Below are 27,782 nucleotides of genomic sequence, written 5' to 3'. Positions count from 1 at the left end.
TTTTACACTTGTGGTGTGGCTTCGTTTTTTGTTTCAATCTTCAGGGATTGAATAGGTAGCTAGGTCACTTACCACTAATAAATTGTCTAAAAGATCACCGTTTAGGACCCTTTGAAGACATGCTTTTTGTGTGTGATTCTTCACCAGAGAGCATGAACTGAGATGAATCTTGGACTACAGACTTCCCTATGTCAAGTAAAACTTGAATGCAACTTCAGGGATGAGAGGAGTTGTGAATGTCAGGGTTCTCTGTAGGTGACTCTGAGATGGTCAAAGAATCTGAGATGACCAGCTCAGCTAGATACCAGTGAGAAGATAGCCTTAAGTCCTTTGGTTTCCAATGTCAGGAGGTGTGTTATTGAGGAAAAAAGAACTAATTGGGTGTTAGCTAGCCTGGCAGACTTGAGATTCCAAAGGTTTCACCCAAGTGTTTGATTTGCTTTGCTAAAGTTCTCTTGGGTCGTGTCAGCTTCAAAGGCTGCCTCACAGCATTACTTGAGCATTCAAGTGGAATTAATTATGTTTTCATGATTTCTAAATTAGTTTAGCAAAATTGTCTGTAAGTTTCACAAGGGAAATGTTTTTTATTATGTCAACAACATTTTTGTATGTTAGATAAAATTTCTTTAGCTGTCCCTTTCAGCTAGCTTCCATTAAGTGTTTCTTTTGTAACATGACACTGTTTTCATGTTTATATTAATTTTTAGTTTCTTGGTAATTTAAACCTTTGATTCAGTGCCTTCAACACTGTGAAAGCATTGAATAGGGCTAGAAACTTGTCAGTGAATAGTATTTGTTACTGTTTTATATATAATTGTTCTTGCTCGGCATGGCATTTCATCCGCAGAGAATTATTTTACTGTAAAACACTTTCTTCTGTGTGCTGTTTAACCTTTATCAATTCTATTGCAAGTACTAGGTTAGAGTATATCTGGAATAACTTACTCTGCTGTTACAAAACTGAAAATTAATGAAAGAGGTGTGTATGAAGTAGAAAAAAACTTTAAAGTTTTCTTTTTATATTCTTATGAAAGATTGAAGTTTTATATGTGATGAGGTTAATATAAAACATCTGATGAAGTTAGTTGATATAACTTCACGTCTTCTTTTGGTTTGAAGTTTGTTTGCGGTTTTGTGTTTGCTTGTTTTTGTAGGGTTTTTTTGTAGTTTGTTTTTCAGTGGTTTTTTTTTGGGGGCGGGTTGTGCTGTACTGTGGTTTTACTGTGGTTTTTCACACAGCTCTCTAGTACACCTTTCCACCAAGCACTGGAATCATGCATGTACAAGTTGGATTTCAGATAAACCAGCTAGCTGAAGCCCTACTATGCTTGAACAAAAATATGTTGTAGGTTGAATGCTTTATGGAAATTACAGTATCTAAATTTTTCCTTTAAAATTTGTTTTGATATTTTCATCTCCAATTCTTCTTCACCTCTCTAATTATATGTATTAGAGCCTAGCAGGAAAAAATTATCAGTGAAACTACATTTCTGTTGCAACTGAACCTTTTACAATTAAAAGGTTCAGTTTTATCTAACTGAGGCTCTGCTTTCTATATATGATGATGTAGCAGGACTGATGTCAAAACTGGGAGATCATGTCTCCTTCACTACCATGACTGGTCAGAACTAGTCAAGTGGAGAAATGACAAAGAAGGTCTCCAAATTGTACTGAAAGCACCATTCTTGCTGGTGATAGATTGCTTACAAGAAAACTGCTTTTACAAAACCTAGGAAGAATTGTATTCCTAAGGGTAGGCTTTGGGCTACAGAATTGTTTTCCCTCTCTCCTGGCTGCATTTTGTACTTAATTGACTAGGTATGCTTTGGGAGTGCTTATTTTGATAGTACCTCAAACGAGCTAATGATGATGATACATAAACTTTTGGATCCTGACAAGAGTTAAAAATTCAGTGAGGCCAGTCCTTAAGAAGTATATTTCTTATTTTCCTGCAAGTGCAGGCTTAGCCCTCGTGATGATTATAGGATGCATAGTTAGGGCTGTGAAGCAATGTGGAGATTTAAGTATTTCTTAAGCATTAAACTTCAGTATGTCTGTAGGAGTCTCTGCTGTAATAATTACTACTTTTTCCATAACACTGTTGAGTATTCAAATAAGTCAAAATGTTTATTTCTGGAATAATATTAGATAAATAGTGGTTGTCATCTTCTGGATTTTAGAGCTGGGATATGAAAATGTATGTGTTATTTTCCAGTGCCTAAACAAAAAACCAAAACACAGTTCCTTCCTTGCCTTGTCTTGCCTTGCCCCTTCCCTCCCTTTACAGGTTGACAAGTACATAGGTAAGAGTGATGTGATTAACAGAATCTAGTTAGATTGCCAACTGTCCCTCTTCACAAACTTTTAGTAAGGCTAAGCTGCCATTCCATTAGATACTTCCTTAGATACAGAATTGTGTCATCATGTTCATATGGGACCAGAGTGGGTGCCAAAAAACAGTGCAAACACAGAAGTTTGTAGGTAAAAGCTACATTGGAATTGCAAGGACAGTATGCAATTATGAGCTCCTGTAGAAGGACTTGCCAACTGTAAGTGATTGAGAAATAAAATGACAAGCACATTTTAGTGTTGATAATGAGATATAAAAAAATACATACTCCATAAAATCTAAATTTCACACACAGAGTGATGGACTCAGTTGAAACTTGCCATTGCCACTCTGCAGCAAAATTGTGGGGTTCATAAAAACATCAGCATAGAACCCAGTGATGGCCAAAAGAAGCAAATGAGTGTTAAGAATGGTTAAAGAAGTTCAGTATAAATTAGGTAATGGTGTTAAGCTGTTGAATAAATTATGACTCATCCATATTTTGATTACAGTGTGCCAGCTCTGCTCTCATTATCTTCAAAGAATATAGTGTTGTTAGAAAGAGCTTTAGAGAGAAGGACAAGCATAATCAAAGAAAAGGGAATGGTTTTTATATGAGATTGGCTGAACAATCTGGGACTCTTCAAATTTGAGGCAAAATTACTTGTGCATTTGGGGTGCATGCTAGAGGTTTACAAAGTTGTGAATAATATAAAAGGCTGTCTGGAATCAATTTGTCACTGATTTGGGTCACTAAATTAAGTCTGGTATAAACCATAGAAGTGGAAAGGTCTCTTAATGCTGTCAATAGTAAACCCATGGATTTTTCCAAATGACACTGTGTTCACTAAAATCTTGCATGGTTTTAGGGAGAAAATGGCCAGGTATATGGACAAGAAATGCATTAGGAATGGCTAAATATGTAGGAGTGTGTCCGGTTCAGGGAGTTCTAGCCCTGGATCTTCATTTGTGTCTGAATGTAGGTACTGAATGTAGGCACTTCATAAACAAGGATATGCAATTTTATTTGGAGAAGTAAGTGACTATTTGTGTATCATCTTGGAACTGTGTAGAAAATTCTGCTATCAAGTCTAATTCCCTTGAGTAGCATTTGAATTACCTGAAATATTGAGCACTTCCCATTCTCATTCATTGTGTCAGTTCTAGTACAAATGAGACAGGATAGTTGTCTCCATAACCCTGCTCTGTGCCAGCCCAATTCTTCTCCTGGAAACAGTTTCTCTCTCTTCTCCATTAAAGAAAGTGAGCATCTCTGAGGAGTCACTATATGGGCATGCAATTAAATTGTAATAAGTGGAAGGACATTTATGGTTGCACAGACAACTAATGTTTTCTGACGAGAGTGATAATCTGAATTATTTTTCAGCAAAAACAAAAGTATTGAAGCCATTCTTTCTAGACTGAACAGCAGTGCAGATGAAGTGCAGGATTCACTCCCAAAGACTTGTGTCTTATTAGGATAAGCCTCCTCTGGTGAAAGCAATGGCTCAATAGTCTCTTTTTTCTCAAGTAGTTTGTGTATTTGAAGGAAAGAACTACCTCAGGTTCTTGACTTGTCTGCATTTTGAACTGCTGCTTTCACCTATAAATGCAATTCCCTTTTTCCATTTCCCATTTTAAATGTGAACAGATGTTATCAAATTAAAGCATGATCATTTTTTAAACTGAGCAGCACTTTTTGCTATGTTTCATCTATAGTTATGAATGTTTCATAGTTGTATTTGTACCAATAGTTATATTTGTACCAATTATGAATATAAAAAGTGACACTATATATATGAAATCATAGCTCTCTAATATCTCTCTTTTTAATCACTGTATTTTCTTTTGCTTACCTTGTAAACCTTGTCCTTTATAACTTTTCATAGACTTGCCTTTCCATGTTTCTCCATGTTTTCTGGGGTTTTTTGTTGTTATTTTTCTTCTTCTCGTGGCTCTCCATGTCTTTGTCTTTCTATTTTCTGTGGATTTCTCCTTTTTTTGGACTTCCTACACCTGTTGGGTGGAGATTACTAAAATTAATCTAGCAGAGGTAAAAAAAAACCTGAAGTAACTTAATTTCCAGCAGTATCCCAAGAAATGTAGCTTTCTCTCCTCTGACTCCCAGTATAAGAAGGTATCAACACACAGGAGAAGGACACACTTTTATAGGCAGAGCTTTCCTGAGAATTGGATCCAAATTACTTCCATGTGAATTCATAACAACCCAGTTAGTGTGAGGTGCAAATTTAGTTCAGTTCTTAGCATTGGTGCTCAATTTTCTTAACTAGACTTTGAGAAACAATGTGCTTTCAGAGTTTGTGTATGTTATAGAACTGTATTGTGTTGTAAAGAAACCAGTCTGTCAGAAGGACTTTAAATATAATTAAAATATAAATATTGTTTCTTACTGAGTTGTCTTCCATACCATGCAACCATTTAAATAAAAAAAGATGATAATTGAGATTAATAAAGAATTCAAGTTATTTATATTGATGTTCATTACTGGCTACAAGTGCCAGGTCTCTGAAAATGCCTGAAGAGTGGGTAGACATTGTCAAACAGTGCTCTGGTCAGAAATGTCAACAGACAAGGCACACTGTGAAAGTAGGACTCCCAGACACTAAATTAATTTCCATCACACTGTTGTTGGCCAAAGCAGGAGCAAGAGGCAGAGAATGAAGTAGTTTTTGTAACTAAATTCCATTTGGTTACCAATAAAATTAGAAGAAAAAAAGAAATTGGCTAGAAGTGCAGTCTTAGCAAGAATGTCTGGAGAAACTGGAAGATGGATTGTGGTCCAGTGCTGTCAAAATATATATTCCCCACAGGCATCCTCTTTCTGCAGTCAAAGCACAGTTTCAGGAACTCTCTGAGCCACCACCAAGCAATTCTTTGTTTTTAACTGCCCGTTTGGGGTGGGACAAGACGCTGGATGTGAAGAGAGTGTCTTCTTTTTCTTCATGCGTAGGAATTTCCTCACTGCCTTGCAAGAAGGAAGAATGAAGTTAATGGCTACTGCATAAATCTCATGCTACAGCTGTTCTTTTTGTTGCCACTGGGGAGTGCCGCACTATTTCTGTGTTTTCCTGTGCAACTGTGCTGCCGAAGGTTACCAGAGACTATATTGTGATCCCCAGGAAGAAAACAAATGTTCTTAACATTGGTTGATCACTTGTGTGCTGTGATGCCTAACCTGTCTGAAAGTAATGGCATTTTTTCAGAATTGAATCATGTTTGCACATTTAGCTGAGATACAGCAGTATGCAGTTAAACATGTTTTTTTCTGATGTGCTATGAGCAGCAAATCCAAAGCAAGCCATGTATATGAATAGTATGGCACTGCACCACACTGAGTAATAAATATTCCATTCAGTTGTCAAACCTTGTAGGAACTTCAACTAAATGAAAAAGGCAATGTGTCTTATATCTACACGCTTGCCACCGGGGGAATTCTGTAGAAATGAGTGTTGTAAACATTTTTTCTTTCATTTTGACAGGTAATATTTGAAGCTGAAGTCTCAGATGGAAGAAATGGCTACATTGCCATTGATGACATCCAGGTCCTGAGTTACCCTTGCGGTAAGTAATGATTAAGAGCTGCATTTTTCTCTGTCTTTTCAGGACGTATATGATATTGCTGTGGACTGCTCAGTTTTCATCACTTGATCACTGATATTCTTTGTTCTTTCAATAGTATTTTTGTTGCAGCTTCCAGGAAGAAATGTGATTGCAATAGTGATTTACCTGGGTGAAATCTTTTTCTGCCAGAAGTAAATTATACAGGGACAAAAAAAAAAAAAAAAGAAAGCATTCTTCAAAGTCTTTTCACTCATACACAGTTGGTGTGTATAATCAAAATGAGTTTTAATGCTAATGTATATACTCACTGATTAAAGAAAACTGAATTGGCAGATGCTTGTAGGAGGTTCATCAGATTTTATACCTCTTTTCTTTTTTCTCTTTTTAAATTTTTTTCTAAACAGACAAAATAGATTTAAAAAAAGGCTTCTGGCTGTTGAACTACTGAGAGATCACATTTTGTTTATTTTTTTGTGGACAGACTTCAGGCATTTATGTTTGCCTTTCCCTGAAAATTCTTGGGAATAATTGCACACATTCAAACACAAGTTATGACAATGAGAATATTCTACTAATAAAAGGTTGTGAAGAAGAAAGTGTTACTGTGCATTTCTGGCACTGGTTATCAATTTTTTTTTTGCGATTTCTTTCTTTAAACTCTTCTCATCTTCCTCTATACATACCCTCTCTGAAATATGATTTCATTCTAATGTACCACATGGCTGATAAGTTTATTCCTTTCTGAAATGACCAGAACATAACAATATCCTGCTCCAACTTTTCAAAATGATGCCACATAATAAAGTTCCAATGGCAACCTCACATCTTGTTTTCTTCTACTCCAAACCTTTTTAAATCGTAGCTCTTGGGAGCTACCAAGCTTACAGGGTATTTGAGTGAGTTAGCTCTTTAATGTTTCAGCCACCCCAGTTATCTGATGCCTGTACTCAGCAAAGCTCTGCTTGGATTCAATATCTGGCTTTCATATGTATTTTCTTCCTCTTCTTTGTGTTTTGTTTTGAAGTGCCAAAACAAAAGGCACTTGGATACAGTCATCCCAGCACATTATCAGTATGTTACGGTATTCAGACAAGCTCTTTTTGTTACTGATGTTTAAACCCTGTTTGTTCCAATTTAATGTTTTTTCCTGCGCATCATGTTTTTTTAGTAAGCACAAAGAAGGAACAGTTCAGCTACAGTTTTCTTTAGTTGTTCTTGAGAAAAGGATGGGTGAGCTGTGTAATGTGCTCATTCCTCAAATGTTTCTGTTGGCTTTTGTAGGTCTAGTAAATCCTTCAGGTGGTTGAGATTTCCTACAGCCTTTCTCAGTGTGGGAAATAGATTTGTCAGCTCCTGAAATACTATATTCAATCTCACAAATGATTTTGTTTTCCAAAACAAGAGCTTTGAGTTGCAAATAACATGAACAGTGTCTAATTGCTTGAGCAGTATGCTGCTAATTGGGTTTTCCTCAATATGGTGGCTTTCATACAGTCAAAAGTCTTTGGGATAATTCTTGTCAAGTGCTGCTGACATTTTGGCATCTGATCTCCTTCTTTTGGCTTCTATTTTAAAAAGATTTTATTATAACACATGTATAACATAAAGTTAGTAGAATCACCAGGGGAGAAGGGGAAGCACTGAAAGCATTCCTCAAACACAGATGAGACAGATAGTATTCTCTCTTCTGTTTCTTTTTTAGCCAAAGATTGCTAAAAATATGGAGGTCGAGGGAGATAATAGTGTTTCTGGCACCTTTATTTTTTATAATTACTTTTATTTGTAATTTTTGTTTTCCTCCTCTACAGATAAATCTCCACATTTTTTGAGGCTGGGGGATGTAGAGGTCAATGCAGGGCAGAATGCTACATTTCAGTGCATTGCTACAGGGAGAGATGCAGTGAATAACAAGTTATGGCTTCAGGTAAGGCTAACTCATGCAAGTCTATTTGGTAAGAGGACAAGCTGCTTTCTTGAGATGAAATGTTTAAAATTCAAAGCCTTTTATTCTTCTGCATGTAAAATACATAGTTTAAATGGAGTTTTATGTCTGTTCAATGGAGAAACTTGTAATCAGTTTTGCAGTGTTGTAAAGCTTCAATTAAAAAAGAACTGGGGTGGGTGCTGGGATAAGGTTGGCCCTTAAAGGCATTGTGTGCTTTCTCTCATTGTAAATCAACTCCTCTGTTTAAAAATTTACTATCATTAAATGCAGATAATTGGCATTTGGGATCTAGTAATACACAGATGTAACACAGCTGTCATGAATTTTGAGGACTTTTTAATCACATGAATTACCTGTCCAAGCAGGATGGAGGGATGTGGCTGTACTTCTGTGTGCATTTCATTTTCACTCAGTAGCATATTAATTGGAAGAGCCTAAAAGGACTGCTGCACATCCTTTTTCTCTGTCTCCATAACAGGAGGAACTTTAAATTTTACCTGTGTATAATTGTGAATAGTATGTATGTCAGAATTTAAAAGATGACTATAACCAGAATATAACCCTTCTTAATATGAGAAAAGAAAAAAAAAAAAAAAAGAAATTAACACCACCTCCAAAATACCCAGTCTACTCTGTGTTATGTCAATGGGGTACTTACATTTAAGACCACTGGTTGAGTAGATGGCAAAGTTTCCAGTTGATCTTAAAAAAATTAAAGTTTACCACTTAAAAAGGATTTAAAAAAATCACTTAAGTGGTACAAGTACAACTTCTGTGCTTTCTTTGGTTTATATGTAAACATTAAACACCAACATCTCTTTAGAATGATTTCTAAATATGTTCTCAAAAACTTAATTTTCTTATAATGTGTATTTCTATTTATTTTCAGAACTAAAAACTATGTTATTTTTGGGAAACGTGCTTTTAAATTACTTATAGTCAGAACTTTAAAATATGTAGTTTTGGTCAAATGCATTTTGAAGTGAACTATAATCAGCTATTTCAAACTGATTTCTGTTTTAATAGTGGAGCTGATGAACCTTGGCTAACTGTTGCATATAGGCATGTGATAAGCTTGAAACTGTAAAGAGATTTTTTAAAAAGATGATTAAAAATCTGATATGCAAAATGTATTATTAGACAAATATGCTGCAACATTAAAAAGGAACACAAGCAGTAACTGCATTGCATTTAGTGAAAAGGTATCACAGCAGTAGGAATGATTTGTACTCCATGTCTTTGAGCAGTAATTTGTTTAAATTGAGTAGACATGTAATGCATTCATTCAGAAAAAGCAGCTTGATTTCAGACTTGCCAAATAGAGCACACAAAGCACAAAAAATGAAACTGGCCTGGGTTTTGCTATATCCAAAGCAAGACAATAGCATGAGGAGCATTCCAACAAACCTGTGAAGCGCCACGTTCAGTTGATTGTGGGTCAGAAAGACCCAGTAGAGACAGCCAGCTGGAAATCTTCCCTTTCACTCACTCCTTGGAGGCAGCTAACTCTGACAGATTATCCCTTCTAACTTTCACTCCCTGGAGAAGCCCAACTAGCAGCCAGATCAACTCAGAAAACATATGTTTTGTCCCTCCATATGCTTCATGGGTAGTTTATTTTTGTGTGTGTGTATATGGATCACAGATATGATAATTTCTCACAGTGTGATAGATGAAGTACTTTAGAGGTTGTAACTCTTCTTGCCTCGGCTTGTGAATTGCCCTGATACTCTTGAAGATAACTTGATATTTTAGCTTCTCTTCTATTTTTTTTTCTCCTGTAAACAGTACTGAATTTTCATCAATTTAAGGGTGACTTTTTTCACTTACTATTTCACCTCGCAATCCTACTTTCCCAATATGTGTGAATTGGCAAACTTCCCTATATGGATAATTTTCTTTAGATTGTACTCAAGTCACTGTTGTTGTACATAGCTAATAGTGAATTTACTCCATATCCTTCAAAAACTGGCATGGATATGAAACACTGGAGTGTAACTTGGAAAAGGTTTGCTTTAACCTTTGACCAAACTCAAGATTCATAAAGCCCGAATAGCCTGAAAGGAAGAACTGGCAGATCAAATCAAATGCCTAAGTAATTGTTTTTGAGAGCCTTGAGCTGAAGCATTCCAGGAATGTATTTTTCTCATAACAAGAAAGGCCATTAAAAAAAAAAAAAAAAAAGACTAAGTGCAAAAATGAAATTTAAGTGGATGATGGTGGTGAAGAAGACACTTGCCAAGCACATAGTTTTAGAGAAAATAGCTTTTGGTTATGTCCTTATTGAAAAAGAAAAACTATTTCCTTGAGGAGGAAGAAAAAAAAAGAAAATAAAAACAGCAAAGGATTTGCTATTAAAACACATTCTTTGATAAGGAAAAGTTTGAGGAGCAATCTGTGACATCAGGCTTTTTTGCATCTGAGGTGATCTGAGGAGATCTAAGATTTCATATGCTTGCATTGAAGTAGTAAATATGTGCAGGCAGAGATTTTGTTGAAGATTCTTATCAGTGTTCTCTGGCTCTTGCAGTCTTCTGTTTTGAGAAGAACTAAAGTAAATTCAGCAGCATGTATTAAAAAATAGCAGCCACCCAGCTCTGTGTTCAAAGTCCTGCAGTACCATGGTTCCTTCAGCCAGGCTCTGTCTGAGCTGCTCTGGTATCAACTGCACCCTCTTGATCCCTCTCTGCACTGATCTGGAGTTTTGCAGCTCTCCAGTAAGTCAGTTCAGGAAAGTGATCTGACTGAAAAAGATTTTGACTCCAATTGCATTTTTGTTGTTGGTGGGATGGGGGGTTGAGGAGACTCTGTGTGTTGTTGTGGATTTTTTTGTTTGGGTTTTGTTGATTTCTTCAGGTTTTTTCTGGTTTTGTGACTTTGTTTTTGTTTTATTTTAGTTTGTTTGCTTGGTCTTTTGTTTTTTGGCTTTTTTAATGTGTGTCTTTTTCCCCAGCTTGATTCATGTCTAAATTGCCCATATAAATAATGCCAGCAGGTGGAAAAAGATTGGAATGTTTGATTAGAAGCAGGGAAGAGGGAAAGACTGTAACCACATGATATAAAAGTGGGGATTATAGTAGTGTGTCTCCTTGTAGACCTATGTAAACTTCAATTTTGTTTTAGTTATTGGGCCCTGATTGTATACTAGATGTTCTATCTGTAAGTACATTTCCATTCTTATTTTTTCCCAGTGTATATATATTTGAGTGCATATAGCTTTATGTGCCTAAAAATAAAAATAGACAAAAATAGTCATACCATTTCAATACACCGTTTCCTATGTGTTTACTGCTGTAATGACAGTATTTTCATCAACATCATTTTCTATAAATATATGTCTGTAAACATTTCAGACAAATAGGGATTAACATTGAGTTGAACTTCTCCTGACTTTCATGGCTGCAGATTCTGCTCTTGTTTGTTTGTTTTTGGATTGTATCTGGTCTCTTGTCCCCCTTGATATCCTTTTCCTGCCACCTCTGTATTTTGCAGCCTCAGTGGACCAATGTTTGGGACAGTCAAAACTCTGTTATTGAAAGATAAGCAATAAAGATAACAGAAGTTTTCAAAAGTTGAGGCTGCATTAATAGAGAATAAATATTTGCACAGATAAAGAGATTTAACTGGTTGAACAAGATGATCTGAAACACACCTTTGTGACAGTGTGAATAGTAGGTGTGGGAGCAGGACAGAAATGCAGCTCAGATTCTTTTGTTCTTCACCTTTTCAACCTGATTTGCTATCAAATCTTTTACAGTTATGCACTGAAGGATTCTCTTCATGACCTGCAATTATTAGCAAATTCTGAAAGGCTTTCAAAGTCCTTAGATTTTGTTAAAACGTTAACATTGATGTTGTTTCTGAAATACATTCAGTCATTCACAGTGCTTAGTATCTTTTTTACTTGTCATTCCCTTCAGAATGTAATTCTGGGGGGCTTTTTCCCCAGTATTTTCCAACTTCTCTTAAAATTTCCACTGTAATATATCACACACCAACTGCTGTAGTTTGGTCTTACTTTCCGCACTGAAGAAGTTGAGTTGTATGACAGGAGTTCCTAAACCCAAGGTGGTAACCTAGGTTTTCCACCTGTTATGCTTTGGTATACTCTGATTTCTAAGCTTAGGAATTAGCAGAATTTCTTGCTGAAAAATGCTTTCCTGTAGGTGGTGACCATAAGTGTGTGTGTGTAGTCTTAAATGAATACAGTGTGTATAGATAGATATAATAATTAACTGGCTTTTGCCCACTTACTGCTGATTTTCTTTCTTTCTAAAGCCTATGAATTTTCTTTCTTTGAAAAGATGCTTAAAGAATAAGGAATTTTTCTTTTATTAATATTTGATTTACCTTGCTGCTTTGTGCACATTGATTTGCTAAATTAGTGTAAGAAGGACCCCTGTTTTATTCTATTTATTTCCTGTGAAATGTCATGCATTCCACTGGAGTTGTGTCTGTAAATAAGCATGCAAACAAGTCGCTTCTGCATGGTAATCCTCTGCTCAGAATGGATATGTGTTATGTATTAAATTTTTGAAAGAATAGTGCACACAGGGCATTCTAAACATGAAAATGCAAGAGTGGGATGGGGGCTCTGTTTGCTTATTTCATTTGACAATTTCTGTTTGAAGAAAGCTTCATTTCTTTGCTAAGATAGTAGAGAAATAGAATTGAATGGGGAGATTAAATAACATTCGGGTACACCAAGACTCCAGAAAGCAGTGTATGTATTGTCCAGCATTTGTTTTGTCAATCTAATTGGGATATCAGAGCAATAGGGTTTTTTGCATAATCGGGCTGTGTTTAACAGCTTCCTGAGCTGAGAAACACTGTGGCTCCCAGAAGCCCAGTGTTTTCACTGTCTTATTGATTTTCAGTGTCTTATTGATGTCCGGTTGATTTTCAGTGTCTTATTGATGTCCGGTTTAGCTGGACACTCGTACAGTGCGGCGTATAGAGCTTTTTGCTGGAACATCTGTTAAACCATATGTCTTGGCACCTGGCTCGGATGGCGATAACTGCGGCACTAATGAGTCCATCCATCATTGCTGAGCTTTGCATTAACATAGCATTGGATTAGGGGAAGCGGCTTTTTCTGGCTTTGCAGTCAGATGTGCTTTGCCACGCTCTGCGGTGATACCATTTGCCTTGGCGAATCTGAAATTCAAAGGGGTACCGGCTGCATGCATTTAAAGGTTTAATATGCGCCTTGTAATCCTGGGCAGATTTGCCATCTGAGCGGTGGCGAGCGGGCCAATCTGTCAGCAATAGCTGTGGGTGCTGGCTAACCGCCCTCCACTCGGGCTGCCAAGGCTGGCGCAGCAGCCCCGCGCTCGCCCGTGGAGAGACTCGTCAGCGTTAATACGGTCTGATGCAGCCCTTCTCTCTGCCAGAGGAAAGTGTCTTTCCTCGTGGAATAACAGATAATTAAAGCAATTGCCTGAGAGTAATAATTGAAAAAGTGAAATTAAACAGCATTATGGAAAATAAAATGCAAATTGCTGTAAAAACAATGGAGTCGGGCTGACCTCCCAGCGGTACCAACTGTTAGTGGAGGATGAGCAAGCGTCTGTTCGGGCTCAAACAACTGACTGCATCCCAATCCTTTTGTAGCAGAAACTGCCATAATCCCCAATGCCCTGTTCACCATCATCTTGGGTTTTGGTGCTGATTGTCACAGAATAGGCTATGATATTTATCGTTCATTTTTCTTGCTAGGTACTGCATATATGCACTCTTTAACAAGTCTTTGGACTGCAGATGGTATCCTGTGATGATGCATTGTGCAAGACCAACATAGTATTCCAGGAATTTAGATTAGAAAGGCTGTATAAAAATTCATGCCTCTGGCAAAGGGTTGAGGGACAAAACATTGACTATTTTGTTTTGCTTTCTGAAAGGGCTATTTCCTTTCAAAGGAGAGAAGCTATGCAACAGAAGTCCTTTCCTTCTGCTGTTCCCAGGTGAAGACATGGATTAGTATTCAGCAGGAGGGTTGGAGTGTGGACCTTTGGGTAAACCATTTAGCTAACCTAACAGTGAATGCTGAGAGGCTTGCTTTTAGGTCTCAGAAAAAATGCATTTCTAATAGGAGAGTCACGTCCAATTTAACTTTGTTTTTTTCCTTGTTTGCATGTTACTTTCTATGAGCTTTCTAATGTAACTTTGCCTTTTGAGATAGTGTTGAATTTTGATACAGTTAATTAACTGGTCAAGATACCCTTTCTAAATTTAGTTTGATGATAAAATATTTGCTGTTACAGTGCATCTGCCTATTCACCATGTTCATTACATTGGAAGACTGTTTTTTGTTGGTTTGCACAGATTTTATGATCCCTGAAAGCTAAGGAGAGCCGAGTATACGCTGAATGTTTGAAAAGCTTTGTGTTTTTTTTTTTTTTTTTTTAATTCAGTGCTGCCTAGGGAGAGTTCAGAGAAGATGTCTTGCTAGCATCTGCAGGATTTCAGCCGTGGAACTGTGATGGAGAGTTTTGATCCCCTTTTCGGTTTTGGTCAACTGTCAAGTTTGATGCTTTTTGGTTTTGAAATGAAATAAGTCAGTCAGGCCTGCTTGCCCTAAGGAGGAGTGGGAATTGTGAAGCTGTGTGGAGGCTGCAGGAAGAGAGAAGGCCTATGGCTGTGGTTTTGCTCTTCTCCCTGGGTAGCAGTGGGTGAGCCTCTGGGAAGACAGAAGACTTTTTTGGATTATCAGCATCATCTGCCTAAAGCAAGTACTAATCTGCACAGCAAACTGGGCTGTTTGTGCCAAACCTTCTTTTCTCAGCCAGTAAAATCCTGTTCAAGTCTACATCATCTTACCTTTATCTTGATTACTGACAGTGGCTAGGCAGGGGTTTTTTTTGGTTTTTTTTTTTATTGTGGTTTTTTTTTGTTTTGGTTTTTTTTGTTTTGTTTTTTTGTTTTTTTTCCTGTGCTTCAGGCTTGCACAGAAACTTCACTTTCCTCATTTGTTTCATATTGGTTGCTTTTACTTACAGAAAAGATGCTTTTGAAAGGAAGACACAGTGTAAGGAGGCATAGTGGGCTCTTTTGCAATGACTTATCTATTCTACCTTCACTTTCACCTCATCATGTTTAAGGTCTGTGATAGACATTCTGATTTCCCAAACCTTTTTTTCAAAGTTGTATGAAAAGCTGCCTTGAAGTGATCTATAATGCTCCTTGTAAATTCCTTGACTTGTAGTTTATTCTGTATCACACCTGATTCAGACATGGTTATACAGAATATTCAACCCATGAAAATTACAGTATTCATAACTTGTTTGTTTCACAAAGGTTTTTTTATTCCTCTGTTTTCTTCCCCTTCTATTCACCTTTGATGCTATCTATGTCATTTAACCCTGAATGAACCTTTCTCCCTCTCTCCTGCCTCAATTTATCAGCTTCATGGATAAATATGGCAGTTTCCCCTAGATGCCCGGTCATCCCAGGTTTCAACAACATGAAATACTGTAATCCTCCTGGTCTTAATTTAATTCTTCCCCAGTTAGCTAAGTCGTCTGGTCTGCATAGCTAACAGTCCTTTAGTTTACACAGCAGCCTTTGGAGTTGCCCTCCCTGTAGGCCTTCCCTGGGGTCCTGTGGTGACTGGAGCATCTGGTGCTGAGGGCTGTGCTGCTGATTGTGGCCTTGGCTCCTTCCCCTCCTGCCATTTTGTACTTCACAGGTAGAACAGCTGCCGTGGAAGCTTGGTCCTTCTGTGTAGTCCTGGTAGTCACTCCTCAGTCAGCCAGTGGCTGAAACACCCATGTAAATGAGACACCTGAAATAAAAGTGATGTATACAAAAAGATGTAGTTATAAATTCCTTGGCCATTCTGTCCTGGGATTCTTGTCTGTTATCACCTGCATTCAGGTTGTCTTCTCCTCAGTGGTGTGATGTGTGGTAGGTAGCCTAATACCCCAGGCCCTAGTTTTCTCAAATATCTGCAGGACTTAATGAAATACAGAAGAATAAGAACAGCCAAGGTAGGCTTGGATGCTTTTAGAAAAGGGTAAAATTGTCTGCTGAGGAATTTTTAAGGAGCTGTTTTGTGGTATGTTGGCTCTCAGTGGTGGGTTTTTGTGCATCCTTTTTACCTTCATTGTCTTCTAACTAAACAGATTTTTATATTTTGTGCTGCAGGATAAATACTGTAGTTCACTGTGCACTGCTTGAGGTGACATAGACCTTAAATCACTCTGTCTGGAATCCATACTTTTGTGAATTATATGCTTTTGCTTGCTTGCTGGTTTTTTTAAATCAAGAACACTGCATTCCAGAACCAAAGCTTTCTGAAAAGCTCCATTAAAAAAAAAAAAAAAAAACAAAACAAAAAAAAAAAAACCAAACAACTTCTTTTTTTGAATGTTCAACATGTGTTTGATTAGGCTCAAATTAAGAGGCTTTAAAATGCTCAGAGAAAGTGAGTGTGGCTTTTATTTGTGTGGTGGCATGGCTAGGGACATGGTACTATGAATTTTGCTAGCTTGCCTCGGGTGGCTCTTATTATAATAAAATAAATTAGAAGTACCACCTCTAAAGGGTCAGATGGCTCTCAATTAGATTATTTCATCAGAGCCCTTGATTTCTTCAGTAGGAGGGTCAGTGCAGCGTGATAGAAATTTGTCCCCTACTTCAACAGGGACAAGTTTGAGTAACAGCAGTGCATGATACCAAGACATTTTAAGTAATTGAGGATTTTTCTGTACTGCAGTGCAGCATGCAGGATAAAGCTTGGCTTGTCGCATTTGTTCATGATCTTCAGTGCATGTTGGCATGGGAAAAGTTGAGCGGCTTTTCTTGCTAATAAATGAATGCACATTGATAAGTAGAATCTTATTCTGGTTTGCTATGCATGTAGGAGACCAGAAAGTTAAAGCAAGTACTACTAATTTCCTACTTAAAAAATTATTTAATTCTTCCCCTTAATAATCAGTCAAACAAAAGAAATTGCTAGTTCACTTTCTTTTATTCTAAGAAGATAGGACTATTTAGGCATATTACTTAAGCTAAATTTCTAATTCATTATCTGCTTGGAAAAAATGATTTCTTAGTCTAAATTTTGTACTTATAAAAAAAAAATTGGAAAAATAATCCCACTTTGTTCAGTAATTAAATCCTTTTTGGGGGGAAAAATTAAATTTTTATTTATAATTTCAGACAATAAATATATGTCATGCTTTGTGATGTTCCTAGTATGTTAATAAATTTCAAAATGCCAAGAATATATTAAGATATTTGTGTAAAAGAAGAAAAGTTAATAATAATAATAATAATAATTATTATTATAATAAAAATGGTTCTAGGTTTTTCTCCATTTGGAAATTGTGTCTTAAATGCTCTAAAAGAATATGTATGTCTGTGGAAAAGGGACAGAGAGGTGCATATAAAATAAAATTTAAACACTATAACTATTTGTGTCTTTTACTCCCCTAATTTTTGAATTTTTTTTTGTTTTTTATTTTTTGAAAACATGGTCTGGCATAGATTGTGCACTATTGCTGGCATTCAAACTTTCCACAGTCAACCCCCTCTTTTTCCCCCCATCAAAAAGAGACATTTCTCTCTTTACATAATGCATAAACCCAGGAGTGTTTTGGAACATGTTGTTTACAAATGCTCCTTTCCTCAAGGCAGCAGAGGTGTAATGCCCTGGGCTGGTGGGGTTATGTTTCCAGCCCTTGTGCTGCTGGTGAAGTTGTGATTGCAGCTTTGGGGACTGGTTTGCCCAGACAAACTGTGGACTTGTGCCCCACTTACCACACACAACTTGCCCTCTCCTCTGCTGCCAGTGGCCGTGCAGTGAATCCGATCACAAGCTGATCTGTTTGGTGATGATAATATGTGGGGAGGGAGAGAGTTTTCAGGAAGATTGTTCCTATTCCATGTTGTTTCTTTTGCGTGAGCACAGGAGGGAAGGTGAGCAGGGAGTGAACGCAGGGCAGCTGATAGGGCACTGCTGCCGGAGTAACGCGGGTGTCACTGCAGCCAAAGCGTTGACATCCTCTGATCTCTGGAGGCATCCCAGCATCCAGCCGAGAGCCAGAGAAGGCAACCAGAGTTGACTATAATTATTAGCAGTAGAGCAGGCTTATTTTAAGGTGTTTACAGTAAAAAAAGGATGAGGATGTGTAAGGTTGAACTGTCCAGGCTTATAAAAATCACTGGGGTGAAAAAAAGGAAAATTTAGAGGGAGCATCACTGCAGATAGGTAGCTCATTGCTATTTAACAAAAAAAACCCAAAGCTTACCACTTTTCAACCTGAAAAGTTAAGGGAGAAAGGCTGATAAGTTTTTAATTTGTAAAAGATATGTACTTAAATTCTACCAATTAAATATGATGTTGAAGTTTAGATTCTTTTGGTTCCACTCAGGTTCCACTCAGGTTCTAAAAGATCCACTAAAATTGCATTTCATATTTATTAAATGCTTGATTTCTTTCATAAAGCAAATGAGAGATATTTAAGACTAATTGTTAATTTACTGAAGATTGTTTTTAAGCTGCGTAGGCTTTGCTGTTGACTTTATTTAAAATATAGATGATCTAATTTCATTGCCTGAGAAAAGTTTAATAAAATCATGTTCCTGTCAAATTAAAAATAACCTTGAAGTCAGAGCGATTTATTTAAGATTGTAATTTCAAATGCTTGGAATGCCAGAATTAAGGAGGTTTTTTCACAGGCTAATATTTCTTTTAATCTAGTGTTTAGAGAGAGTATTTCTTTGTGAAGCCCAGAGTTATTTTCACAAAAGAGGAGAACTGCCTGGTGATGACCTCTCTTAAATGAGCAATTCAGGGTTATCAAATCAGACAGCAAGAGACTGGAGGAACCAAGGATTGCACAGGGTACAGCCATTACCCATTAGTATAACTCCACATTAATTTTAAATTGAATTTTTAAAACTTAATTGAGCAGCATTTTCAAGATCTGTTCAGTGTGAGCAGGACATAAATTGAAACAGTATGTACCAGGAACCCTTAATAAGCAGAGAGCACTGCTGCCTTTCTTTCCTCTTCTTTAAAATCAGTAGTAATGTTCTGACATTAAAAAGAAGAATTTAATTAAGAGATCATGACAGTGCATCTGAACTCTGACTGGCTAATGGGTTACCAGTGTAAGGGATATGTGCTGAAATGAATGCAGGGTTTTTTCTTTAACATTCATTTTTAGATGAGAACTGTCTTCTGTTCAAACTTTTAATCATTTTAAGGATGGAGAAATATTCTAATGGATTATCTACACATGAAGAAGGACTGTGAAAATGTAGTTGTGCAGTTATTTCCCAAGAAACAAATTCTAATACAGAGAAATTAGAGAAACTGCTCCAAGCCTTGTAAGATAATATGGTAGGAAATCACTGATATAAATAAAAAAAAAATCTGAGGTGTTGCTCTAGAATTGTAAAGCTTGTCAAATTTTATTTTAATTAATTTCTCTGGAAGTGAATTAATGTTTCATTTTAAATAGAAGACAAATTCACTTTGTTTCTCAACTTGAAGCATGCAGATGAGCTTATGTAAGCAGGTTCTGATCTTCAGAGTATAAATTATTTTATATAGTGAAGCTTGGATGTGCTTCTCTGCTGCAGACTAAGTGTTTGGCATTTCAATTTAAAACAGTGGATTTACTGAAATGGAGTCCTTCGTTTTAGAGAACTTCCTAATATGTGTTTTCCCTTCATAGCAGAATGACTGCATGACATGGTTTTCTTATCAAGCCTGCTATCATATAAGGTTTAAAGATACACCTTTGGTTTATTATTGGCTGCTTGGTATTTTTGACAATCATATGGCAAGTTTGTGTTTAGTGGGGGGAGTTTGACTTCCATCTGCTGGGTGGCTATGATGTGACAAGGCCATCAGGGCATAGGACAAGCCTGAGAGAAAGAAAGTACCATGAGGTTCATTTATTTTGGTTATTTCAAGGCACTAGATCCAAGGTTTATATTAAACAAATAAACAAATTAAAAAAAAATTAAATTTCTGACAGTCCAAACCTTTGGTTGATACTGGGGAGGTGGGGGAAGGGCCTAGGAGGGGAGGTGGGTGGGGAGGGCGTCTTGAAAATCCTGCTTTCAAATTTAGTATTTACTATCAAAAGAAGCCAGCTAGCTGGAGGAGAAGGTGCACTTCCCACAAAATAATTTTACTGTTGTTTAAGCATCACTGAAATAAAGCCTTTAATATCATCCCTCATTTGTTAGATATTGAAATTTAATAATTTCATTGATTCCTGAAGTTCAATAAGGCTTTTCATGTGTAGGAGTATTTGCAGGCATCAGAAAACTTCCTTAGATTTTCTAAATCAGAGTCATACCCACAGAGGGGAGGATGGAGCCTGTGTCTGTCACAGGGAGACTTGGCTGCACCACAGCCGGTCCAGGTGTCCTAGACCCCAACATCCATTGCTTTTGCCCTGGGAACAGCCTCTCAGAGACCATCCCTGTGATTGCTTGTGGTTGTTTTGAGATGATGACAGTTTTAGGGAGGAGAAATAAGAGTACCTTTTGGAAGTGTCTTGTGTGCCTTTTTGTTCTGGAAATCTGTTTTTGCTCTTGGTATCTTGTGGGTTTTTTTTGGCCCAGTCATGCAGACAGAGCTGACCCCTGAGGAAATGGCAGAGAGGGTGGCTGGGTGAGGGAAACCGGATGGTGTCTTCCTGCAGTGAGAAAATCACACCAATAAACCCACAGCTGGTAAAGATAATGGCACGGTCTGGCATGTAGTGGAATGTGAGTGACTGAAATCTGCCTGCTTGGTGTAAATAGAATGAATCTGTTTAAACATGTTAATAGTTAGAGTGAATGCTTGTTTCAGTGGTGATGGAGCCCTGGTTAATCTACCACAAAACTTTCAAAGTGACTAGGCCATGCTAGGACGACAAAGGGTAGATGTAAATTGTTTGAAGTACTCCTGTCTGTGACAGGAGGCTGGCTGATATACACATGCAGCATTAAATCATCTCCTTTTTTTGCCCTTTGTGTTTTGCCACAGGCTTTCAGGTTATTAAATTCTGTGGCTCAGCAGTAGTGCTTTTGGTGTTAGAAAGCTTGGAGTTTAAAACCTCAATGAAGTTTCTCATTCCAGGGGTTGATTAGAGCTAAAAACGTTCACAGAGGTCACACTTTGCTATGTGTTGAGCAGAATGAGTGGTTGCAAGCAAATGCTGCCATCTTTCCAGGGACCGAGCAATGCTGAGTGCTCAGAAACTGTATCCTGGTCAGGAAATAACACACAGTTGATCCATGGGAGACAGCAGTGACATTGTTCTCTTTGTGCATGTTTCTGGGTGTTTTTTAATGCTGACATTTGGACGAGGGTCTGTTTTTCAACTGTAATCAAAACTGAGCATTTAATGTGAATGGTAACAAGAAAAAAGGACCCCACAAGAGCTCAAACTGTTTCTGTCTTACTGACCTGTCACCTGGCCCTGCAGCTCCAGACAGATTAAATTTTTCAGTGATTTGTTGTAGCTAGGCTTTTTTTAAAGAACACTCTAAGCTCCTTTCTTTAAATGAGATCTGTGTTATTTCTCTTTTAGTGCCTTCCTGCCCTCCACTCTTTATTTCAGCTAGCTTTAGATGGATATGTGGTGCTTAGTATAACAAAGCTAAAATTTTAGAATGTATTGAACTTGGACAGATAAAAGGTAGCATTAAAAAGGAAACATTGGTCAGTTGGTGAAAAAGAGCTGTTGCAGACCTTTGAAATCCCTCAATGCCAGGTTTGTTTAAATATATATTACAATACAGCCACTGTATGTGTTGTAAATCTGCTTACAGTTGAATGAATTTTCTTAGGAGTACAACTGCTACTGCTGGGCTGTCCTAGGATTATTCCAGGTGTAAGGCAGTTGCAGTTGAGTATGTGATGGTCATGTTTTTGTGCCCGTGCAAAATCCTGATAGTATGTTGCACTGCCAACTTGATTTTGAAATTATATTGAGTACTGCTTGTTTCTTGATGGGACCTCAGTACTGAGCTCTTCTACCATGGAAATGCATGGTAGCAGGGTCTGAATGCATTGGGTTGAGGTTTTGGTTTTTGTATCTTCTTTGTATGATGATAATGATAAATGTCTTCTATATCTTTTGAGTTAACTCTGCCTTGGTTACTCTTATTTTCAGAGAAGAAATGGGGAAGATATTCCAGTTGCTCAGACTAAAAATATCAACCACAGAAGATTTGCAGCTACCTTTAAGTTGCAAGAGGTGACAAAAACCGACCAGGATTTATACCGCTGTGTAACTCAGTCAGAGAGAGGTTCTGGAGTCTCAAACTTTGCTCAACTTATTGTTCGAGGTAAAGTTTTATTTATTTTTATTTTATTCATTTAAATGCTTTTAATACCAGTGCTTTCTGCTTACACTTTTTATTTAGCCTACATATGCCTTGATCTGAAACAATCCTACAAAGATAGCCCTGTGAAACTCACATAAGATGAAAGACTGGTTTGCAAAGCTTCTTAAAATTGCTTTCCATGGAATGCACCTGTGAAAAACCCTGATCCCACAATGTGTGGAATGTGCCTGCATGCTTTTCTGGGAATACCATTTGTTGAACTTAAGGTGTGAATCAGCTTCCACCTATACATAATTACCATTCCCTTTTAAAATCTATTGCCTTGAGCATACTGGTAGTAGAGCAAATAATGCATTGGTCTGTTACCTGGCAGACAGGTAGATTAAAAGAGTTGTAAACTTTTGCCTACCCAAGGACTACTGGGAGCATTGTGGAGATGTTCTGTGATGATTTCCAATACAGAAGTAAATGGAAAGAAAAGAAAATGTGCTCTTCCCCTTGAAATACTTTTTTGGTTTAAATTAATTCAAAAGCCTGCTGGTGTGCAACCATAGCTTGTTTGTGGTGTGATAAAGTTGGAGATTTTTTTTTTTTTTTTTTTTTTTTTGCATTTTTTGCTCTGGAAACATGGAATCTTGACTGGCAAATGATGTGGTTGAACATAGAAGTTCAGCTAATTGTGTGCTCTATGGCCTAGAATGAACTACTGAACCACTCCTTACCCTAACTATGTTACCTCCAAAACTGCCCGTTTCATTCTTAGTTGTGGTGAGGTTTAGTTTTTTAACTGGGAAAAAAGGAGTGGTGTACAAAATCTGTTTGTGGGGCTGCTGCCTGGTGGACAGGCTGTTTTGGCCAGGTGGGTGCAGGAGTCCGACACCCGGTGAGATCTCACTCAGTTCGTTGGTGGAGCAGCAGGCTGCTTGCTCAGTTTGGCCCCTTGTAGTCAGACACTGAATCTGGAACAGGGACAGGGCAAGCAAGTTTGTCCTCAGCTTGTAGAAATTAAAGCCGTGCAGGAAATGCCCTGACCTATTTTTTGTCTGGTATTTGCTGGCAGAGGTATTTTCCCTGGGAGACCAGTTGATTGAGGTCAACCAGGTTTTATGGCTGCTATAAAACATCAATAAAATGGACCTTGCTGACTATACAAAAGATTAAGACAACATGTTAAGAGCTTATTTTATTCTGTTAGATGCACCTTTTGTCTAGGAAACTGCAAGATGGTCTTCATCCTAATAAATTGAAATAAGTCCTGTTGAGGCACGAAAACAGACTGTTGTTAGAAAGGCGGGGCAAATCAATGTATTTATCCAATAAATTAAGTTGTTTTTTTTTTCCTAGTATAAAACTGCAATAAAATGGTGTTAAGAATACTATTTTTCTCAAAAAAAAAAACCCCAACAAGAATATAAAATCTCATGGTACCATCTTTTAAAATGAATCATATTGTCCTGCTGAAAAACTTAGGTAATTTCATAGAAAACACCATATTTATGTCTCAAAAAAATTTGATATTTAGTTATATATATTGCAGCTATAGAGGTTTTTTTAATTTTAAGGTTAATTTTACTTTTTGTGTGCTCTTTGTTGGAAGTCCAAGAATCTAAACCTTTTTTTTTTGATATACGTATATACACACATATACATATATACACAGGTATATAAAAAAATATTAAAAAATGCCCTCAAAGATAAACCTTCCAAAACCATTTTCATCTATTTGAAATCATGGTAGAGAACAAAGATATATGTTTTATAGTTGGATTTATTGTTTGTTGATGTATTTGAAAAGCAATATACAGTAATATATTTTCTTGTTTGTCTGGATAACCGCTAAATAAATCTTGTTAGCCAAAAAAGCATACCCATACCCTTAGGGATCAGCTACCCTGGTGTTAAAACTGTGCTGAAAATTAACCATAATGACAGGTCCTATATCTCTGTGGCACTTTAAAGCTGACATCCTGCTACATGGATACAAAAGATGATAATTTTAGAGGAAATTTTTGGGCCACTGATATGAATTGCCTTTAATAAGAGCTGGCATAGTATTGCCCGTTGTCAAAGATAACCCAGGGGGAAGAGTTTATTAGTGCATTTCCTTCTAAACTGGAAGTGACAAGGCATGCTTGGGGCCCTTTTGTTGCTGTTTGTAACAAATGAAACTTTCACTGCAGAATTCTTATACTGAAGAGTATTGATCTGTGTGTTCTCACAGCCAGAGGAGGGGAAAAAAACGATGAAACACAATTTACTTTGTCATGGCTTTAGTATTGCTTCCAGATAATTCTGAGTAACGATAGGGTCTTTGGTTTGTAGAAGCCAAACTTTATTGACAACACTGTTTATTAGGGAACGAGGGATGAGGAACAGGAGTTGTTGCACAGTAACACAAAACCTTGGTGTTTGCATTCATGGCCAAGATATGGATATATTTTGGGATATATCCCATGTCTATACAGATGTGTGATACCATAATACAGGTGTAGAGGCATCTGATACTTTCCTGATGAACAAACTATAAGTTAGTCTTGATGCGTAATGAAAGTTTACATTTCTATAATGCACATTATGTTGAAACATCTTTATTTCATTTTGAGCTTTAGCAGAAGAATTACTTTTAGTGGAGTTCTAAACTCTATTACAAATGTAGTTACCTGGGAGGGATGGTATACATTTCAAGACCCTGAAAAGGATAACTCAATTACTCTGATTAGTTTTTTGAAGAAAAATTGAACTAGGATAGGATTTGTAATTAAATTATGAGATTTTACCAAAAGTAGTTCCAGTCAACGATTTAATGTCTCACCTTTGTTTAGAGCTGGTCTTCAGCTCCCAGCTCAGTGGCTGCACTGTATTGATTTTTTTACATGGTTTCTATGGCACTGCTATAATTCTTGGATATGTGTAGAAGGATTTTTCTCTTTCCCCTTTCTTTTACAGGAAGTTTGGTAGTTTACAGTAATGACAGGAAGTTGTCATTACTGTTAGTTGACTTACCCTCCTGAATATGTCCATCAGATTAATTGTCTATTTATATTTTCCCTGGTAAATTGGTAATTTCTGGGAAGGGAATTTCTTGAAGTCTTCAGGGTTGTCTGCACTGGAACTTGAGGGAGATACTGGGAGGAAGGAACAGTATTTGTAGTATTTGTGACAGGTAGGATTGAACAAGAAGCCCCTGATAATTTCTTTCTTTTTACTTGTTTCTTACTTGCTTTTGAGAGCAAGTGTATCTCAAAGTCTCTACTGCTTAGTGTGCAATTGTAGGAATGAAGTGCCCAAAGAGATTACCTGTGCCCTGGCTCATGTGTTATTTGTTATATACAGCTGTGTAGCCTTTCTGAGTTACAGTATCAAATGTTCTGGTCTTCAATCAGTAGAGAAATTTGTCCCATAATCAGTTCTTGTACTGTTTCATTGTTCTGTGCTCTTAAAAATGTACTGGAATCTTTCTCTGAAGTTGTCAGTATTTGCCAGAAAAGTTACCTTGTGCATCAAGAGGCGAGGTAGTGTCCAACACAGCAGCTGTGTTCAACTTCTTAGTTGGCATGGCATGTTAAAAGTGGCTTTGAGATGGGGATGTTGCTGATGTTACATTCCTATGTGGTTAGTCAGCAAAGTAGCTGCACATTGTTAGAAAAATAATTATACAAAACTTGATATTATGTTATTACATGCAGCAAAATCAGCAGGAAATATGGTCCATTTTATTTTATGTAGTGGATCTTGCACATATGATTTGGAAGAAAATGTTTATTAGAATTAAAGATAAGGTAGAAGAATAAAGGATAAAAACCTTGAAATGTATGAGTCAAATGTAGCATTTGTTACTACTAATAATAATAATGCGGAGAGTTCTTCTTCTACTGATAAGTTTATGAGTTTTATTTGAGCCATAAATTACAGCAATTTTTTATGGTTTTACTACATGATTTTTTTCTTTTTAACATTTCTTCTTCCAACCAAAATATCTCTTCTGTGCTGGGTTCAAAGCAAGTGGAGGTCTCTGCCTTGAATTATAGTTTCAATATGGAATTGTCTTCATGCACCTGATAAGTCCCAGTTAGTAATAGCAGACAAAGGCAGTTTTCCTCTTCTGTCTTCTGAATGTTCTTCCAAAAATCCTAAGTTCTAAGAACTGGCCTATTTCTAGGCATCTGACCTGTTTGGATATCATTATTTCTCATGTTTGATATGACATTGCTAGCAGTCTCTCTTCTAAGTCATCAGGTTCAAGTTTTAGTGGGATTTGTGATTATGCTTGACTATGTTAGCCTTACTGGGCTGAGTTTGCCATCAGGAGCAGCTCCTGTTATGCAAGCCTGGCAGTGATTTTTCTACCTTTCTTGTCTGAATATCTTTAGGGATTTTATATAGGAAAGCTAGTAATTTGGCTGGTTACTGGTGATGCTAGAACACTGTGAAGGTGGAGTTTGCCCCTGGAAAGTAATTCTCATGGGAGCATTATTCTTTTTCTCTTTTAAGAAAGCTTTGAAATATTTCCATTTGAGAAAGCTGTGGACTGAAATGCACTTTCCAAATTTCACTGGTGCTTGTTTTGTCTGGAAAAATAAGTGAAATCTCTAAGCTTGCTTCAGATGTGTGTATTCAATTTTGTGACTTGGTTTATTTGTTCAGTATAATAACAGACTTAAAAATATGTCAAGGATAGCACTAGGTGGCAGGTAAAAAGTAAATAAATCAGGTAGCCTGAATTTATATACCCTGCTTGCAAATGGACTGAAGTATTTTTGTACCAATTTTGCAAAATGCCCTGTATTTCTGCCCTCCATTATTAAGTTCTCCGATAAATAGGAAATTTGTTAAAAAAACCAAATTTCCCTTCTGGTGATATTACCCACCATCATAAATATTAGACAGTTCAGATTATTAGTGATGCTTTGTAATGTATTCAGAAGTTCAGTCTCCAAGAGACAGTGGCTTTGGACTGTATTTTTGAAAAGTCTTGAGGAGGGCCTTTGGTGTGTGTTTTTCTGAACTCACTGAATTTCAGACCAGAGAGGAAATTGAGGAGAGAGATTTTGCAGTCCAAGTTATTGAAATCTGTGGGCTATTCATCACTACCTTGGCTAAGTTTCCTTTCAAATCATCAGCAGACTTCAATAGAGGGATGCAAATATTTTACTTGTGTCAGAAGACCCCTGTGGCTGTTGTGCTTGGTTCATAAGATGCATTCCTGGAGTATTCATATTAATACTGGTACTCTCTTGGACACTCAGGTCATCTTCAAAATTACTTTATACTCTTAAGTTTCCTCATTAGTTATAGCCTAGTTCTCTCATGGCTGTATCCCTGCAAGAGCAGATGACAATGTCATAATTACTTTGCAGTAGTTAGAAAAAGAAGGAAATTATTTTGTGAAGTTTTTCTAAACCTTGCTAATAAAACACAAATTATATCTTGAGAGTATATTTAGGTATAAGCATTCATCAGAGAGTCAGGGATCCAATTAACTTGATCTTTTTGTGGCATTCTCTGGTTTTAATTTCTCTCCTCTATTAAGATCTTATCCTCTTTAAGTAGGTTTAACGTGTGAGTCTTCCTATTTTTCAATCCTCTGTTTCTTACAGCAGGTAAAGAGAGGCTTTCACCCTG

General features: G+C 37.0%; 1 protein-coding gene across 1 annotated transcript in view; it reads left to right on the top strand.

Moving 5' to 3' along the window:
- The window catches only part of PTPRK (protein tyrosine phosphatase receptor type K), a 349,451-nt gene that overhangs the window by 135,091 nt on the left and 186,578 nt on the right, over positions 1-27,782 (top strand). Inside the window, exons 4-6 of the mRNA XM_068184424.1 lie at positions 5,830-5,911; positions 7,720-7,835; positions 21,986-22,160. Of these exons, the coding sequence (XP_068040525.1) occupies positions 5,830-5,911; positions 7,720-7,835; positions 21,986-22,160 (373 nt within the window). The remainder of the gene's footprint in view (positions 1-5,829; positions 5,912-7,719; positions 7,836-21,985; positions 22,161-27,782) is intronic.

The sequence above is a fragment of the Anomalospiza imberbis genome, chromosome 3, assembly GCF_031753505.1.
Source record: "Anomalospiza imberbis isolate Cuckoo-Finch-1a 21T00152 chromosome 3, ASM3175350v1, whole genome shotgun sequence".
In the NCBI taxonomy this organism is placed as follows: Eukaryota; Metazoa; Chordata; class Aves; order Passeriformes; family Viduidae; genus Anomalospiza; species Anomalospiza imberbis.
This window is presented reverse-complemented; position numbering and strand designations above follow the sequence as displayed.